This window comes from Rhea americana, unplaced genomic scaffold, assembly GCF_003343005.1.
Source record: "Rhea americana isolate MKP2758 unplaced genomic scaffold, rheAme1 scaffold_24, whole genome shotgun sequence".
Taxonomy (NCBI): Eukaryota; Metazoa; Chordata; class Aves; order Rheiformes; family Rheidae; genus Rhea; species Rhea americana.
The window spans coordinates 553,226-573,464 of NW_028186357.1; the positions used below are offsets into that span (position 1 = coordinate 553,226).

Sequence of the window (20,239 nt, forward strand, 5' to 3'; positions counted from 1 at the left end):
TAAACTCCTAATTGCATAGAAATTACCAGAGCAATCTCATCTATGCTATCAGCAGGAGTGGGGCATCTGTTAAATTACTGCTTCCTCTGAGCTCTGTTAAGACTCTACTGGCATTCAGAAGAGTGTTGTTCAATGTTGGGACCCAGTAGAATTTTTAAAAGCACATAAGAAGTTCTGCAACAGAAGGGCAAGTTTTAGTTCTTTAATTCCTTTACTGAAAATCTCAAAATCATTTGTAGCTGGTTAAGCAGCTCTACAGTCTTTCAAACCCCTGTGGCACCTAGTGCTCTGCCAGTGCCAGCAAAGCAGGCTAGCTGGTTCAGCAGTACATTAATACTCCACAAAAGCTCTAGGAAGACCAGCTTCTGTTACCAGATAACTACTGCAAACGTGATAATGACAGCGAGACTGGAGATGAATGGGAGATGCAGCATTAACTTATTTCCAAATCTGTTCAGAAACATAAATCAGAGGGCTAAAACAAGCCTGATCAATAACTGGAGAGTAAGAAATGCCATAAGTAACAGATACTATTAGCAATTAATATTTCAGCCACAGAGATACCAAAGCAAAGCACAAGTGATTAAATGATACCATCTTAAACAAGGACTGCGTAAGAGCAAGTATGTTGTAAACCGAGTGGTTTTTTTAAACAAAATATTGTTTTTGTTTTAATATATTCCACAGGAGAACCTTCCACCTCTTGAGTATCCATGCAAAGAGATTTTAARAATATTATCCGCATGTTACAAACACAGAAAATGACCAAAAGAAGAAAGGAGTCCACACAGAGTAGATTTTGTCCAACAGTACTGTAAAAATCTGCCTTGATACTCAAAGAAAAAAAAAATCTTTAAAATGCAGAAAAAATGACTTGTTGATGATGCTACACATTTGAAGTACCTTCATTTCAGTGTTCAGTATCTATCAAATTAACTAAGCTACAAGATAAGAAACTATAGCCTTTACCATAATTTGGAAACTGATTTTAAATGCTTTTTAAGGCAAAACCCATTTCTTAATCCTCCTTTGCATACAATTGCCCTAATAAATAGTTATTTCATCATTATTCATTATACTTAAGGGTTTTTTTAATGATTTACTCTTGCCTTTATTAGCCTACATTAGAATTGCTTTTCTATTTCTTTAAACATGGCTTTCCCTTAAACTAAACCATAGCAACTGCGAAGCAGTTACCTGCACCCTCTAAGCTCAGAGTGAATTGCTCAAGCATTACTAATTTTGAGGTGGGAGGAGTTGAAAAAATTAGGTCTTTTATATAAAAAGCTTAAATGACTCACAAAYTCTTCTGGCATAGCTTATACATGCTTGACAACAACAACATATATAGCACTTTGCATCACCCAAGTGCTGTATAAACTAATTTTTCAACAATTAAAACCCAAACCCTTACCTTATGACCAGTACAGTATGTTTTCAGGGAGGTCAGGGAGCAAAATGTATTTGTGAGAACAGGGAATTGGATGTTACCATGTAATCTCCTCATCAGGTCTGCTGAACTACCTTACACTTGACCTTCAACAATTTATTTATCAGCTACCTGGTGCAATAGTCCCGGAGATCTGCAAAATAGCCAAAAAACGTCTGCAAGGGGCTAGCTAAACACAATCTCATCCACTTACATCTTCTGAGCTAAGCCAATTTTCCAACCGAATCACCAGTAATGGTACACTGTCATCCAAAAAAAAAAAAAAAAAACAGAAAAAAAACCCCAAACTCACACACACGTGCCTGAACATTTTCTTCAGATAGCAAAGGATGGAGACACATACTAACCACAGCTAACTGAACTGAAGTTAATAACTTCCATATCTGAATGTTTTGCCCATCTATCACAACAGTATTTGCTTGGTAATCATTTTCATAAGCTGATCAAACTCTACCTTACAGTTGCTTTATTACTCTCCAGTGCTCTATTTTTTAAGACATTCCAGGTTCTCACCTCCTGCAATGATCAGAAATAGATTTTCAGACTACATCTAGCTAGAGCCAGCTTATACACACTTTTTGCCATATAGAGCTTTATCTTTGTAACTTACATCATAAAAAGGAACCGCAGAATTTTTCTTGCGCTGCTGCCAGTCTTCCACACTGAAGACAAAGCACTCACAAAGGAAGAGCATGTATCCATTAGATGACATACTAGTGGCTTTCCTTAATTAGAGTGTAGCTAACATTAGAATCAGCAAGTGAACAGAAGGCTCCATATACTGCTGCTGCTTCCACCTACAACCTGCATCTCCATTCCTCCACACRCTGTCCCCACTGCCTCCTCACCCCACTGCATTTCCTTTGTCTGTTTCTCCCACTCCACTTTCTGCCTGAAACAGCCTTCCTCCTCTTACATGCCAGGTACAATTCTCTCCCTTCCTTTCAACGCTTGCTGACACTCTTTCCCTCCATCCGCTTTGTTCCACTCAACTCTGCTTGGGGGCTTCCATTGCTATTAGCTGTGCTGCACAAGAAAGACTGCCTCAGTCATCACATACTTTGTCACTCAAGAAGACAAGTGTGGGCTTGAAGACCTTCTGTAAAGCACACCTGACAGGGCACCAGAAATCTAAGGCCTCAGTGTGAATAGCAGTTCCCTTTTAGCTCTTCATCCAGCAGTGACAACTAATCCTTCGATCCAAAGCAAGAACCCAGAGGAGAATATGTTTACAATGACCCACAAAGGGTAGAAATGAGTGCGGCAGTCTCTGTGCTCTGCTTTGGCCTCATCTGCCAGAAACACAGTCTCTCTTCTGCAAAGGCAGCAACRTTCTGTGGAATCAAAGAGCAGCCTTGACAAGGGATAGCAGTTAATTACAGTGTATCTAGAGATAGGGTTGGCAATTAACTTTCAGACAGCCACATACAGCATTCTAGAAATACACACCTGGAGCAGCCAGGATGTGCCTTTTTACAGGTGCACATGCTACTCAATACAAGACCTTTCCAGCCTGAATGAATCAACCTGGCAGTTGAAGGGTCTGTTCACCTCAACATCCTACATGAAAAAAACTGCCTAAGAGGACCTCCCTAAACAAGCAGAAATCTGCAGCAAGCATGGAGCTCTTCAGATGTCAGGTGTGCAGGCATTCCCAGTCCTTTGCAGAAACACAACCAACATGGGTGTTTTTTACTTTACTGCTTTGCTTTCAGAGCACGTTCAGTACTTAACACATCTAAGGCACTTTACATTTCCTAAGCACTATACAAACACCAGCTAATTAGAGATAGCTAACTAGAATATCCSAAGATAGTAAATGTCAGCATGCGGCAAGGATTTTCTTTCCCCTCCCTTCCCCCTCCCCTTAAATTTACCTGTAAATTTAAGGATTGAGAGGTGTCTTAGAGTATGCCCTCTGAACTGTGGAATAGTATCTTCAAGCAGAAAACATTACATTTGAGAATTCCCTACTGCCATTACGGAGAAAAGCCCCAGCTTGCCCTGACAAAATAGGGATGAACGCAGCTCTGCTGTAACTGCTGTAAAGYGATCACACAAACGGCCAGATGCAATTTCTACTCACAGACCTCTGCATTGTACCCACTTTCCTCCTGAGCCAGTGTGGCATTGCAGCCATGCCTCTAGGGGCTCTGTTCTGAAGAAAGMAACTGAAAACAACTTGCTAATCTCTTAATTAGGGGCACCCCYTTCACCTTCCACACGAATAATTTAGAGAGCCTGAATGAGCCACATGTCACAAAAGGCAAAAATTTAATAACTGAAACCRACTCAAATTGTTCATTCATTTCCCTATACCTACACTCAGCTGTGCAAAACTACTGAAGGGAAGTACTCAGCATTAATTGAGAACAGCTTCAGAAACCACTCATCACAGCCTTTTTCAAGTCATCCTTGCTCTCAAATTTCTGATGGGAGTTGCATTACACCAGCCAAGTCACTGATCTTAGGTCTTAAGCATAGCTCCAGAAACATACAGCTAGACCTATGCTCCCTTAAATTTTCATAAACCTCTTGTTTAAGCCACAACAGCTCAGGGATTAACTGTACTTTCCCAGTTGAGCTMATTCACTGCTTGCTAGATTAGAACAAAACCACTATACTCATGAAAGCAGCCTGCTAGGTCTCATCATTCTGCTACCCTCTTCCTCAGACTTCCCACACACGGATTGTCCCGCACAACAGTCATGCAACGCTATGTCCATGAGATTATAAAAAATAAGTCAAATCCTGTAAGATTTATCTATTCTAGGGATATGAGGGGCGTAAACTGCACTGTCTGCAATTAGTGTAAAGGTCAGAGTTAAACATTCTTCCTTCCCACTGACATTTCCACATTGCCTTCCTAAGAAGCTGCACACATCCTTCTGTCTACATCCATCTGCTACAGTAAAAAGGAAAAGTAAGGTCTACCTCCCTTTACCTAAGAGTCTACCTCCTGTCTACTCTCAAGTGTCTGGGGGAAAAACACTATTGCCTGGAACACATCTTTCTCCAGTCAGCAAAGAGGGACTCAGGTAGAAAAACAGATAAACAAAGACACTTGGATACCATGGTGATCATGGCCAGACAAGAAAGCAAATTAGCTCTCATTATGATAATGCCCTCGTTTCTAAAAGAGGCAATTTGCATGTAGCAACTAAAAAGCAAAATAAAGACGATTTAACAGAAATGCTGCTTACTGTTTAACCCTGTAGCAATGGAACCAAAGGTGTTGACCACCAGACTGCCACTCCTGGCATCAGCAGAGATGGTCCAAATATAAAAAGCTTTAAGTACCTGACCAGAGCTCCCTCCAGGTGTAATGAAGCCTCACCCTGCATTTCTTCTGGTAGCACAGCAGTTTGTGCACAATCTGAATGCACCGCCTGGAAAAAAAGAGAGGGCAAAGCATTAATGCTCACCGCTACCTTTCCCAGAAATTCCACRTGAGACTTGGAAATGTCTCAAAATCAGCTAATTTGTCTCTTGCAGAAAATGGTCCAATTCTAACCCTAAGAAAAGATGTGGCTTATTCTCCTTGGCTCCAAAAGAAAAGTGATACCCAAAGAAACAAACTGAAAAATCARGTCTGAGAAAGACCAGAGACAGGAGCTTGTATGGCAGTTTAAACTCACCATGACAGGACAGACTACAGATGCAAGAGTGCTATTCTTAGGTTTTTAAATTTTATTTGGTATTTGATTAATATTTTTCACACTTTGCTGACCTTGCATGAGAAACCTAAAACTCAGCAAAAAGTTACTYAGTTTTCAAGTTCCATATGCATGAGATACTGCTCTCAGTCTTTGTAAAATATGGTCACAGCAGAATTCTTCCATTTCTTTGGCCATAGGCATGAGGCTAAAGGAAGTTACAGAGTGAAACTAACAATTGCAGGATTTGTAATTTCATTGAATAAGGCCGACARTTCTATTATTTAGCAATGAAAGGGGATTTCTTTCTAGCTTTTCAATTTCCTTAACCAAAGAAATGATGAAGCAACACACCTGCAACCTCTGAAATCCCCCAATACCTAGTAAATACACCTGTGAAGTCTCCAAATCTTGCAGGCCTTTAAGAGACCTACTGTTTATAAACTCCTAGGTGCACATTCTTCATGAATAACACTGGAACTAAATATGCAATAGAGTAATTTTTCTAGCACTAGCTCTCATTAAAGACAAGATAAAAAATATATCCAAATTTGAGTTGTAGACTAAGCTATTTTTAGTTATTAACATTTAGAAAAACAGCAAGACTTCAAAAAATCAAATTTTCTCAAAAATACATTAGTAAAATAATGTATTATTTTACTAATGTAAAATATCAACATCTCAGAAAAGACACTACTGAAACAGCGTACAACAGACAAAACCAGATAGAAATTAAATAAAAGTTTGCTTGAAARTTATTCAGAATAAAGAGTTCAAAATAAGGCTTTAAAAAAGCCTTCAGGAATAATATGCATTCATCTCAACAGACTCTTAGATAATCTCAAAAATATCACGATGGATAAAGACTGAAATTGCTAAATTTAGAGATATTTACAGTAGCTGAAAATCACCCTGAGTGCTAGTATTTCACATTGCCTTCTCATAAATTCAGCCTGAAGAGAAAGTAAAACAGCTGGGCTAGCACAGAGTTGTCTGCAGATCAGAAACAGCAATCACTCTGGGGCGAGAACTACCATTTCTGATGTTCCTGGTACCAGATCATCCCTAGTGCCTTTCCAGCYATGTATTTGCTTGGCCTTAAGAACTGGCCTCTAGAATTGGCCTCTGCAAAAAGCTACTTACGGCAGTAACCAGAGGGAATCTGGCAATAGCTAAAACATTTTTTAAATTAATAGCCCTTAGTGCAAAATACTCTGCAGCTATACCTTGGCWTTGAAAGCTACTGGTTGCATACCACTTCTCTGGGTGAAAGCAAGGCATGGAAAAAAAGGCATGCGGAAAGGTTTAACAGCCATAGTGCACAAGCAACCAGGCCTACAGACTTGCCAGCCATGTTGCTTCAGTGATGCAACTGCATCCATACTGTTTTCTTGATATTTGTTTGGTTTTTTGTAATCTTTGTATGGAGGATTCACAATATACATAGCAGGAAAAAATAAAAAATAATAAAAAAGACACTCTTGGTCAAAGCAACCTGGATTTCTCTTGTAAATATGCCCTTCATTAAATGGCCCGAGATTGTCATATTTTAGATGTATTGCAAAAAGAGATGTGACACTGTATTCAGAACACTCACTTTGTTTGCAATAACTGTGTTTCCTATGGGATGGTTTCAGGCAGGAAAGTAATGAAAGGACTACATAAACATGCCAAAAGGAACAGATACCAATGTCCACTGATGGTGGCTACTGCTCATTATTTTTACTCCCATGAGGTTTCTAGATGCAATTTTACCTTCAAGCCCAAGCACTTCACACCTTTCTTGGGAAATTCCAATGTACGATACTTCCACAGCTAATTCTGTAATTGTCATTAAAAATAATTTCTCACAAACTTCTAATTGAACTATATAATCCTTGCAAAAGCACTGCAGTTCTAGATTTATTTGGGCAAAGCCACAAAGAAACTATAGGCTGTTTTTCCTTAAGGTAACTCTTTTCTACTGAATATAGTCCAGTTTAAGCCCCTGGGAAATTCAGCACCGTACAAACAAAGCAAAGCCAATGATCTGCCAAAATCCTATTTTTGCCCTTCAGACTAGAGCGGAACAAAGCATTTTAAGGGCCCTGTGAGACACAAGGAGTGTTCATGTGTAGCCCCATCCTCTACTCCTTACCCCTTCCCCAGGGCTAGATTTTACCCTTGCAGCCTAACAAGTTATTTCAGTCTTGAAATGAGTCGCTCTCCCATTCTCCACATTGCCTTCCAGGCCTCATGTTAGATATATTTTGTTTTTCAAAACTGCCTTTCAGTTTCTAGAGCAAGACTTGGCTTCTGGRAAGCAGGAATTCTTGCAATGAGCATGTATTACAAGGCTTTTCAGAATTAGAAGTTTTGTATTTAATCAAGTAGATTAGGAAGTTAAGTCTGGAAGGTAGAAATTCATTTTGCTTTCAGTTTTCTGGCACACAGACCATTTTAAAAGTAGAAAAAGTTGCTGGAAGAGTTCATGAAAAGCCATCCAGCTCCCCATCAGCCATAAAATGATATTTCAGCCAAAAGACTGTTATACAATGAGAACTCAAATTCAAACTTCCAATGAACTATGAGTCAGTCCACAGACACTTACACATAGAGATCCATAGGAAATTCTTTCATCATGTGTGTTACAATGAATTCCACCATCAAATCTAAGACAGAAAAGAAAATAAAGTAAGTGCAGAGATAACTGTAGTTAAGTTCTGGCAGACAAGGAAGTCAAACTACCCTAACAACCTACCAAATAGCCCTGCTAAGACAGAAAATCCTCCYCCCCTTTTTTTTCCTTAAAATAATTAGACACCTTCTAGAATTAAAAAAGAAAAGTGTACATATTATACTGGAAGTTGAGGGCATCTAACGCAATTTGCTTTAAGGCACTACTTTCCCCACACGCTTTCCCACCACCATTAATCAAATAAAGAATACACTACTTATTCTGATGCTTAGAGTTGCTGTTGTATTTCAAGCCATGTCAGCAATGGAAAATTCCATTAAGAAACACATTTTAGAAAGTGATTTTCAAAGACCACACACAATTCATAAGTTTACTTGCAGAGAAGGTTTTGTAGAGAACACCCATTTATCTATAAAATCAATTCTGAAGCAAGTAAAACCAGTCTGATCTCACCACAGTCTAAGCTTCTGCTTAAGATTTATTCAGCAAAAAAAAAAAATGAGAATGTCACTTCAACATTTAAGGGATCCCAGTGTAAGGATAAGAGGCAAAGAGTACAGAAATATAATTGAAAGAGATGAAGTTATTGTAAGTTCAGCTAGTAAGTGGTAACTGAGTACATGTGCGTGCTCTTTGCCCAATGTAACTTCAGCATAAAACACCTTAGCTTAACCCATGCCTGTGGTAACAATTGTAAAATGTAACTTCCTAGGGTCCAAACAACTCAGCAAGGTGGCTCAACAGTGTCCAAGAACAGACATTTAGGGAAAGAGTATAAGAAATCTGGTAAGTCTAGAAAGAGTTTTCCCCTGGCTGTTTTATTCCAGTTTTCAAAAATCATCTGCTTGAAAATGCCAGAGTCAGAAACTGCATCTGTACCATCAGGCTTAATAGCCATCCAGGGATCCAGTCTCCATCCTCTTCTGTACTCATTTATGCTTTTGGCCTCCACAGCAATGAATTTCACAATTTAATCATGCATTGAGTGAAAAGCTTTCAACTGTGCTTCCACATCCGCAGGCAAAACCAACCCCAGCTACTGACATTACTATTCTTTCTCTGCTCAGAAAAGCCAAAGCACCAGGAAACATCTCCATCAAACACCTGTCCTTTCCATAAGCCTGCCCCCACTGTATTATCTAGAAAGTGTTTGTGACCAACTGTTACTACACTTGCTTAAAACTATTAGTGTACTAATTAACTCTCTTCCCTATTGTCACTTATTCAGGTAAGATGGGGCCCACAGGCTTTTGCAAAATTTTCTGTAAATGTACACAGGATTCCTTTTTAACAGAGCAGGAATCTTGTTATTTAATTTCTCTGTAAGGCAGCCAGATACAAGGATGGACTGTCTACCGCTGGAAACCCCCTCAGGGCTAAATATCTCTCTTTCTAAGGCCATCTGCTCCTCCTCAATAGCACAGATCACCTATTCCTATTGTATAACAAAAGATGCTTTGGGAACCACAAGCATACAGGCACTAACACCACTCACCTAGCACTGCACACACCAGTGGGCGACAGGGCAAGTTCTTGTCTGCTGCCTTCTTCCTGTGTCTCATTGGCTTCAAATATACAAAGATGAAAAGAAGACAGAAGTTTGAAATGACATGCTGTGTATTACTGTATTTTTCATAAAAGTAGTACTATCAGCATAGACTTTCCTTTATCTTTTTCTCAGTTGCTGTCTCACCTATATTAATCCTGAAAGCCATGGCTAGAGCAAAGTGGGCCTGCTTTTCAAGCATGCTGACAGATGGGYTTTGGTTACTCTGTGTACTGCACTGTCATATCACAAGACAGGAAATCAATCACACAGCAATTCCTCCCCCTTGGTTAATGTACTGATTTGCTCCTGACCCAGCAGTGATTTGCATTCTTAATAGCAGATGCAGCATTAAACGGTTTTGGTCTTGGTTGTAACAGACCAACAGCTATTTGAATGGCAAGTCTGCTGTTAAGTGGAAAGCACTACCACCCTCACTGTATGTTCACTTTAAGATACAAAGTTTCATTCTGTCCTGGACTTTTTACAATTCCAAGCATTGCTCCGCAGCTGGATGAGGTAGAACTTGTCACTACCACCAAGGGAAAACACATCAAGTCAGAATATCTATTCAGTTACTTGTAACTAAAGAGCTTCATCAGTCAGGTAAGGACACTTCCTCCATGGATATCCAATACGGAAAGTCTGGAAAAAATACTTTCCTCCTTGCAGGTGGATCACCCACCCAGGAGAAAACATAAGCCGAATCAGAGCACTCAGCATAACCCAGCTGGCTATTAATATATGACATGAGGGCTAACGCTTGCTGAAGGTTAGGATAGAACATTCTCTGTCACCAGTTTCCTCAGAGACCTCATTTTACACAGCTTCTTCCTAGCTGCACTGGCCAGACCTATCTCAAGGATCATCATTAACACAGACCTCTGAATTAGCCAGTATGGATACTGGCTCTTTGTTCTTTGAAAGAGTAAGATATTCAGGGAGTGATCTCAAGATCATTCCCCCAGTACTGCTTTTCTCATAGGATTTCCACATGCCTTAGCAATCTAGGTTAGGCATCTGTGGCRCTGTTTTCAACATACAGGAACTCAAATCCTGTGTTTTCATCCTGCAGAGCAAGTAAAGCATCTGTGGAAAAAGACTCACCATTCTGTGTAGGTTTACTCGAAAATTCATGTTGTCATCGTGCAAGAAAGCATTAGCGTATTGATCCTATTGGAAAGGACAAGAAAGGAAGGAGAGATAAACAGCAAATAAACTGCCCAACACCTTCCATTTGCCTCTTGCATCACAAGTGCCTTTTAGTGCCAAACTCTCAATGATAAACAGTTATAAGAATAAAAAGCTACCTGTCACACCTCTGTTCCCTACCTGTACCTCCAGTGGGGGGGGTGAGGGTAGGGGGTTGGAAATCAAACCCTCCTGCCCCCCAATTCTACTTTAGTTAAAGTTTGTACTGCTGCTTATTTTGTTAGCAGTTTATTTTCCATTTCTCTTCTTTGCTCATCCAAACTCTGGACTGCGCATACTACAGCATCAAGATTTTAACAAGTGCTGCATAATGCATAAGGTGTCACAGGTATCTCTGCAACAAAGTGAAGAGAAAGGTTTGTACTGGCATTTTGACCAACCCCATCATGCCAGAAGTCACTGCAGTACAGGCAGTAAGTAGGTCAATCAGCCATCCCACCCATCAGACAAATCTCATTCCAAGAGCAGCTCTAAATCAAACTGATCTCTGGGTAATGCATAACCAGGCTGGTAATAAATACATCCTCCCTTTAATACCTGAGCCAAACCACACCCTTGCTTTGTAGAAGCAGTATTTCTTATCTTTCATTTTCTGCACATCTGCCTGGAGTACTCAGGTGCTAAAAACATGTAATTATAAATATTTGAAACAAAGACGATTAGCYATTAGACTATACTCTGAAAAACTACTTCAGAATCCTTACATTGGTTATCAATTTCACTGCTTTTTATTCTTTATTAAGAATCAAAGATTTTCATTTGCAAGCAAGCAAAACATGAACACCACATAGGCTTGGTCACCATTCTGGACATCAGTCAAGCCATCGTATGCACGTCCCAAAAGACAAGTGAGGAAGACATATGAGACAGGACCACTTCTAGCCAGGGCTAATGACATAGCCCTGTGATACTGATTTCCACYCCACCATCATATTTGCTACCCATGCTTGCAGTGACCAACCTGCCAAACAGCTTTATTTCAGACACACGTCCTTCTTGGACGGACAGGATATGGCACTGCCCGTGATTGCTTCGAATAGCTGTGTTGAAAGCCATTAGCACAATTACTCATCTAAAAGCCCGTAACATCACAAAGTCTCTCAACAGCTCTTAACTGTTTTCTCTCTCTTTGTCCCCATGAGCTGGCTAAACCAAATCAGACRATCTTCAGTTTTCAAGTTTCAATTCAATTTTAACAGCATTGCGTTAGGCTTATCAACAAAATGTAATTGCCTCAGACCCTCATTACTCAGTACCACTGCAGGTCTCCAGGTCAACAGAAAGCAGGGAACAGGCACGCAGAAAGGGCCCTTTAGAGAGAYCACCTGCTGAAGTGGCACACAGGAAACCTACCTCCGCTATGCATGTCAGGATAATCAGACACAGCTTGCCACTGTGCAGCCGGTGCTCATCTGCAAAGAAGCAAAAGCAAGTCCTGCATGAACCATACAAGCCGAGAAATGCTGAAGAGTCAGACAGGCTGCAGTCCTTGCTCATCCTGCTGCAGCTTAGAGATTCTGCCTACTCCTCCTTCCTCTGTGATGGATAATGTCTAACCATACCTGTAAAGCAGTCTCCCTCCAGTCCAACCACAAAAACCCACTAAGTTTTTCACAAGTCKTTGCCAATTACAAAGTTTCTGATTTGAATCTCTTTGTTAGCACTGTGACTATCAATGGGGCTTTTCTCACTCAGTTTCACTTTTACAGGTATTCTAATTATTGGGGTGAGCCCCTGCCTTTATCACAGCTGAGACATTCTTCCCTCTTTCAAACATGTCTCAGAGAGAAAAGCCACCCTTCCTGTAAGTTATGAAACATGCAGCAAAGCTTTGGTGGAGGCACAGCATAACAGAACGAACGTAATGCTGGGAGTTAAAAGTCCTGAGCTATAATCCCAGTACTGAGAGAGATAACCTAGTTTGCTCTGTTTGTCTGCTTCTTTCGTGAATGAAGTCTGCAAACACTTAGAATTCAAAGTTAAAGAAGTTAACCTTGATCATGTTCCACAACTTATTCATCTTAACAACTTCAAGCAGCTTTTGCCCTGAATGACAACTGGAGCAGTGAAAGATTCACCAAGAGAGATTGAGGAAGAAAAATGCATTTTTTTTTGGGGGGGGGGGAGTTTGTTTAAAAATCTGCTCTGTATTTTATTCTGACAACTAAATAATTGACACATATAAAGTAATAGCATAACTTAGAATAATAGGGATCTCTTATCCAGCCCCCGGCTAAAAGCAGGGCCATGACTTACTCAGTCAAGTTTTTAGCACCTCCAGGGAGGGAGATTTCACAGTACCAGCGGGCTCTTGTTTCACTGTCTGACCATCCTCAAAAGGAGAATTCTTTTCCTTATATCTAATTGGAATTTCCCTTGGTGCAACTTGTCTGCTGTCTCTCTCATTCATTTACTGTGAACATCAGAAGAGTCTGGCTCTAGCTTCTTTACACCCTCACATTAGGTAGGAGGAAATGAACCTCATTTAGGGATATCTGKTATAAAAACAACCAAGTTTTGAGGAAGCTCAAAATCACATATTCCTGAGACCTTCAACAACTTCTCCAAAACCTGTGAAGACTAGACACGACATCCCAGACATCTGATTTAAGAGTCTAACTTGGAGGCAGGGAAAACTTGAAAAAACTTTCACATAAAGCAAAAACAGCACCAGTCAAACTTCTTGCATCTTTGCAGGTCATCTTTACAAACACTTTGCTGGTTAGTGCATGTAAAAACCACAAAAAAAAAAAAAAAAAAATAGACAGAATGGGCTTAGCTAGCAGTTCTGTCTAGTTTGATGCCTCTCTTGTTTTCTGTTCTAAGCTGCTGAAGGACAGAGATCTACTAACAACATGTATCYTGAAGTGTGCAGATTTCATTTGCTACATAGAGTAAGAAAAAAAATTTGGAATGGTAGAGTTAGATCTGTCTCCTTACCTCAAATAAAAGGTTTTTGAAGTTTTCTACTCCAGCAAAGGAAGAGAAAATGGCCTCAGAGAATTCTGATACACTGGAGTCTTGTTATCTTCGTATTGTAAGGCCTCCCTGTATATATTTCAGGTATGCTATCACTTCTCTCTAGGGATTATGCTGTAAAGGCTTCTGTTCCACACTAAATGCTCTGCCTTCAGTCAATACATGTGAATAACATGCCATTTTCAGCAGAGTTACAAACAACATAGGCTGGTACTCACACAGCCACTCTGTACTTCCAGAGCATCCTTCATTAAGTGCAAAGCAGACCATCTCCTGTGGGGATGCCTATCAGTATGAACTCTATTTTACAAATGGGTAAAATGAGGCAGAGATTTTTATTTTCCTCCCAAGGCAGCTCTGTCTGACTGGCACAAGAGAGAAATTAAGAAGGAGGATCTACCAGAAAACAATCTATTAAATTAYGCTCTCTGGGACACAACTGAAACAACTGTCTAGTCCTGGATGTACAGCAAACAAGTATTACTCCTTATATCTTTAGATAGGTGTGAAGTTCAAGTTATTCATTCTCTTTGCCTTACTGCTGTATTTGTGTCACCTGCTTTCTCTTACACAAATATATATATATATATATACACACACACACATATATATGTGTATATATATATATATATATATTAGACAGGGTCCCTATCTATCCTCAGAATATGAGCAAATTAATACATCCACTAAAACAAACAGGCAACAATTTGGAAAGCATTAACATAAGGTGTTCAGCACACAGAGATTGATCYGTGGAACTCATTGGCATATACTTATATGGAGGCAAGGAGATTAGAAGGTCCATCTGCTACATAAATTTCAAGTCCTATACAAACTAGAATCAAGAAAAAGAAACAAGCATCAACTTCTGCCTCATTCCAGAATAAATTCATCACTAGCTGGCTTGCTTGGGTAGGATTTTATTCCACCCGAAACAGATTTAGTTTGGCAGTTCCTGAGGCATTATGCACAATTTTCATRTTACAGTGTCTAATAAGTGTAGGAGATAAATAAAAAAACCTAAAATTGAACTCTGACTCAAAGATTTGGGTCAGCAAGAGAGACACTGAGTAAAGCAAATAAAAATAATTAGAGAGCTAGTAAGCCTTCCTCATATGCACAGATCTAAGAAACTGAAAGACTGAGATTTTGAACTTAAAGACAAAGGTAAGAGGACACATGAAAGCAGACTTCAAATACATAAAGGCTGTCACAAAGAAGAAGGAAAAAATCCATTCTCCACATCTACCTTGGAGAAGATAAATAATAAGTAAATTAAATCAGAGCAAAAAAAAAATTAAGGTGCCTATGAAACTCTCAAGATAAGGGTAGCTAACCTGTAGCTAGTGCTGCCCCCAAGGGGTCAGTACTGGGTTCAGTCTTGTTCAACTTAGTCATCAGCGACCTGGATGAAGGGACTGAGTGCCTCCTCAGCAAGTTTGTTGATGATACCAAACTGGGAGGAGTGGCTGATCCATCAGAATACTGTGCTGCCATTAGAGACACCTGGACAGGCTGGGTGCAGAGGAACCTCACAAAGTTCAACAAAGGCAAGTGCAGAGTCCTGCACCTAGGGAGGAATAACCTCATGCACCAGTAGAGGCTAGGGGTTGACCTGCTGGAAAGTAACTCTGCAGAGAAGGACCTGGGAGTCCTGGTGGACAAGATGTTRACAATGAGCCAGCAACGTGCCCTTGTAGCCGAGAAGGCCAGCAGTATTCGGGGGTGCATTAGAAAGAGTGCTCCCAGCAGGTCAAGGGAGGTTGTGCTCCCCCTCTGCTCAGCCGCAGTGAGGCCACGTCTGGAGTACTGTGTCCAGTTCTGGCCTCCSCACTGCAAGAGAGACATGGCACTACTGGAGGGAGTCCAGCATAGGCAACAAAGAAGATTAGGGGACTAGAGCATCTGTGCTCTGAGGAAAGGCTGTGAGAGCTGGGYCCTCCAGCCTGGAGAAGAGAAGGCTGAAGGGGGATTTGATCAAYGTGTGTACGYRTCTGAAGGGAGGGTTTAAGMGAGGATGGGGCCAGACTCTTTTCAGTGGTGCCAAGCGACAGGAGAGGGAAYGGGCAAAAACAAGCACAAGAAGTTCYRACTGAACGCGAGGAAAARCTTCTTTGCTGYGAGGGTAACTGTGCACCAGCAGAGATTGCCCAAAGATGCTGCTGAGTGTCCTTCCTTGGAGATATTCACAACTATCTGGATGTGATCCTGTGCAATGTGCTCTAGGTGACCTTGCTTGAGCTGGGAGGTTGGATTAGACGATCTCYAGGGGTCCCTTCCAACCTCAACCACTCTGTGATTCTGGGTCTACAAATGTCTTACGAAAGGGTGTCAGGAGGATGGGGCTARACTTTTTAGTGGTGCCGAGGCAACAGGCACAAGAGGCAACACAGGAAGTTCCACCTGACTATGAAGAAAAGTTTCTTCCCTGTGAGGGTGACAAGARCACTGGAACAGGCTGCCTAGAGAGATTGTGGAGTCTCCTTCTCTAGWGATATTCAAAAGCTGCCTGGAGGCGATTCTGTGGAATGTGCTCTAGGTCACCCTGCTTGAGCGGGGCAGTTGGACTAGATACATCTCCAGAGGTCCATTCAAACCTCAACCACTCTGTGATTCTGTAGTTAAACCCTGGAATAGATGGTYTAAAAATGATGCTCTACTATCAGAGAGTTTTATTCAACCTGTCAGCAACAACTCTGGGAAAAGATACAGGTAGACTTCATTCCACCTTGATTTTGAGGGATGGACTAGATATTTTCATGAAGTTCCTTTTAGTCCTAACTTTAACTATTCACTTCACTTCCCCCCCCCTCCCCCAACTAGTTTGCATCCTAGACAAGAATAAGATGGTCAGGTGCCACTTCACTGCAAGCTTACAAGCAGAAAGGAACTCTGCTGCCTGCTGTGTCATATAATACCAAGTATTCATAAAGCTCAACAACTAGGAGATAGCTCTCCTGCTATCTGCCTATTTCAGTTCAGTTGTTACATCTAAGTTACAACAGCGTAAGTTGGGAAGGAGCTGAAGCACGATACAAAGATCACTTATTTTCACACTATGGTCCTGCATATACAACCACTCTACCACTGGGCAAAACAGCACATCTAGATACCTTGAGCAAATGATGAAGCAATACATCAAGCTTCAACACTAGTAAGCTGAAAACAAATAATAGCCCCCCCTTKCAAAGCTATTGGGAGAAATGTAAAGCACAGCATGGTAACAATTCATCAAGCAAATTATGGCCAATACAGTGCAAATAACAGCAACCATCTCTAATAGAGATGCCTGTTTAACCAGCAACTACTGAAAGACAAAGGAAACATTTCCTTCTATGCTGAGCTCTGCCTCCTATGTCAGCTTCTAAGCATTCTTAAAAATACAGTTCTCTGGTACTTGAGTTTGCCCCTCTGATAGAGGGCTAACACTGCCTGCATAAGGCAGTGCTAAGGCTCCCCTGTTTATTATGTACTATTGCTACAACATTCTTTCCATATTTGATCTCTTTCCTGTCAGCATAAGGTCTCTCCCAGTCCCATATAAYACTTATTCGGGAAAGAGAAAATATTTCATTTCCTCAAAAGGTGGAACCTTCAGTCCTTTCAAAGGAACTCTAGTTAGATTTCAGGAGTCACCAGATGTGTTCCTATGTTCCCCCAACTTCAGAGACCATTGCTTGCTGTGAACACAGTTGCATCGACAGAATTTAGTTACCTTTTGTATCCTGCATCACAATTGAGCTGTACTTCAAGAAGGTTATCAGCAGGTTGCTGGTTTGTACATCAGCATCCAAAGGCAGCTCTGCAGAGCTTATAACTGGAACAAAGCAGATAAGACACGTTTACCCTCCACAAATACAACAGATAATAACTATACAAAGAATTAAGTCTCAGATTCACAAGAGTGAGCTAGAATTAACTTATCTGTAGGGTCACGTGAGCTCATCCTCCTTCATGACCACCCAGCAAAGACTGTCTTAARGATTGGTATCATTCTACCCAAAGATCATTTCGCCTGCTCCAAGTACATGTTGGGGTACCTAGCAAAGGGACAGCCTTCTTTCCCTGCCCTCTGTCCTCCAGGAGATCAGCCTGTCGTTTTAGCAGTCATCAACATTCCCCACCTAGGGAGCTCAAGAGACTCTCACAAACATATGTCTAATTCCTACAAGCAACAGACCTAATGTGCACGTCATTCTCAGTGCGGAAAGAAACATCCCCAAAGACCCTGAAAAGTTTCAATAATTCTGGAATTTTAATTCCAAAAGGTACACACCAATTTCCCTCCTCCCCGCCAGAGGTAAGGTAACAACTAGCCCTTCTCACAGAAACAGCACAGAACACAGGAACCTAATGATTATTGCATGACCAAAGTAGCTTGCTGTAGATCATCCTATAAAGATTTTTAAAAGCTCACCCATGTTTCCCAAAATAGAGAATTAAAACCAGCAGCTTTATAGATCCAGAAGCAGAAGCAGTAATAGCTTGTGCTAGTGAAGTCACATCACAGCAGGGAGCAAAAGTATACTTTCTGTATGTGCAGCAGGCCAGCAGCTCACCGGCATTTCTTTAGGATACACTCCTCACTACCATCAGCCATGGTTTTGATACCTGAACATTGGGCCTCATATAAGGAGCTAACTCATTGACTCAGCTAACTGTGCAAGGCCCCTCCTGCTCACTGCACAGATATTCTCTTAAGCACTGACATTAGGAGCTGTCAAATCTCTATCACGTAACAGCCATGTCTCTACTGATGACTGAGCCTCAGCTGTCCACATGGACCATTCTCAGCCTTTCTATTAAGCAAGGCTTTAGAAGTACTGACAGGGAAAACCAGCAAATAGGAGGACATGCATCATGCATTTACCAGAGGTAGAATCTGCCAGACAAATCTGGTATTTCTTCTGAAAAGAAAATTGGAGACCAAAAAACCAAACCAAACAAAACCCCAGCCATGATGGATCCAGTCAAGCAAGACCTTATTAAAGCATTTGATGCAGCTGTGTATGGGAAAAAAAAAAAAAAAAAGAGTGAAGCCAATAGATGGGGACCAACAGAGAAACTTAAAGTACATCAAAGATCTGGCAAAGGAGAAACAATTGGAGAAATCATTAGTCTGAGAAGAAGTTACTAGTGCAGTTAATTAGGTGTCAGTTTCGGGAACAGCTTTCTTGTCTGTTGTTTGATAATTATTTTGCTGATGGTATTAAGTTGGGATGTGTAAACACAGAAGAATATCAGACTGAGCACAAAGAACTGAGTAAAAAGCAAGGACCAGATAACAAACAGGATGAAATTCGGCAGTGCAGGGTCAAGTACTCAGGGATGTAGTTCCACTGCAAGCTGAGAGCTCACCAACTGGAAAGGAACCAGTGTGAAACCTTGGTATACTACCAGATCACGTGCCACATTCAAAGAAGATGACCTCATACTGGAGCAGGCAAGGAGAATGGCTAATAGGTTGATCAGAGCAATAGAGTGCCTATCTTCTGAGACAGCAAAATACAGCAAGGARTAACCCAAGATAGAAAAAGAGCTATTTCAGCTCCAAAGCAAGATTAACATCATGATAAGCAGGTACAAACTTATACTGGGAACTTCAAATTGAAAATACAAAGATTTCTAATAGAGGAGCAAGACATTGGAACTACCTCCCAGTAGGAATTATTGTGAGGCAAATCCAACAAATTAAGACAGAGCTTGATAAATTTAAGAGATTCTACAAATCTGTAAGCACAAATCACTAGATTTGACAAGTCTTTTCCAGTCCTGTGTTCCTCTGCTACCATGAATGTGACACCACTTCTTTGGCTGCCTGGGAGCTCTTGGCAAACTGAAGTTTTCATATGTGGGAAGTCATGTTGCTAACATGCCCAGYTTGTTGGCAAAGTCTGTGCAATGAGACTAGAAGCTTTTTTACCCTCCTCCCCCCCAATATTATGAATAGCTCAAAGATTTAGCTAAAAGTCTGAAGAAAAATGTATTTATATCCCCAGTAGGTCCTTCTGGAGCTTCTACAATGAAGGTAGTGAATGAATATTTAACAATAGTAAGCAAACTGACATTTAGATACTATGATGACAGATATACTCTATTTACATAACATGGATCAACAGTTTCCAGCAAAAGTCTTATTTAAAAAAATTTTTAAATCATTTTGAACAAAACATCACTGCTTATTCTGGTTCATGCTACAGATCTTATTTTTTTAATTTTAAAGGGCCTTAATTCACATTATAGACTACCAGACTGTTTCAAACCAGAACATGAACACATTTTTAAACCAAAAATCAGCATAAAAGAGTGCCTGAAACCCATAGATGGGATTTCTACATGTTCCTGTAACTTGAAAATAGCTCAACTACAAGTTTTTTTAAAATGTACAGAAAGAAGAAAGCAATCTTTTCATTCCAAAGCTGAAATGTTTCTTGCTACCTCTCAGCCATAGGCAAATTTTACAGCTGAGCTGCAAGACCTTAGAGAATAAGGAAGACTGACATACATTTAAAATAACAGCAGTACTGTAGAAGCATCACTCAAATTAAACCAAGCCAAAGTCCACAGAAAAAAAAAAAAAAAAAAAAAAAATCAGAGAGGAGGGATCAGCAAGGTGATAGCAAATAGAAATAAAGAATGCTTCCCAATGCAATTGCTGCACATTAGGATCAACTCCCCTCCTTAAACTAATAAACTTACAAGCAGCAAGATGCCTCACG

General features: G+C 40.5%; 1 protein-coding gene across 2 annotated transcripts in view; it reads right to left on the reverse strand.

Annotated features, from left to right (window-relative positions):
• The window catches only part of ARMH3 (armadillo like helical domain containing 3), a 133,802-nt gene that overhangs the window by 83,967 nt on the left and 29,596 nt on the right, over positions 1-20,239 (reverse strand). For both annotated transcript variants that reach the window (XM_085306399.1, XM_085306398.1), the window contains exons 15-20: positions 17,236-17,337; positions 11,895-11,953; positions 10,437-10,502; positions 9,279-9,348; positions 7,697-7,757; positions 4,751-4,839 (exon numbers count right to left, since the gene is read on the reverse strand). In XM_085306399.1, coding sequence (XP_085162525.1) covers positions 4,751-4,839; positions 7,697-7,757; positions 9,279-9,348; positions 10,437-10,502; positions 11,895-11,953; positions 17,236-17,337 — 447 coding nt within the window. The remainder of the gene's footprint in view (positions 1-4,750; positions 4,840-7,696; positions 7,758-9,278; positions 9,349-10,436; positions 10,503-11,894; positions 11,954-17,235; positions 17,338-20,239) is intronic.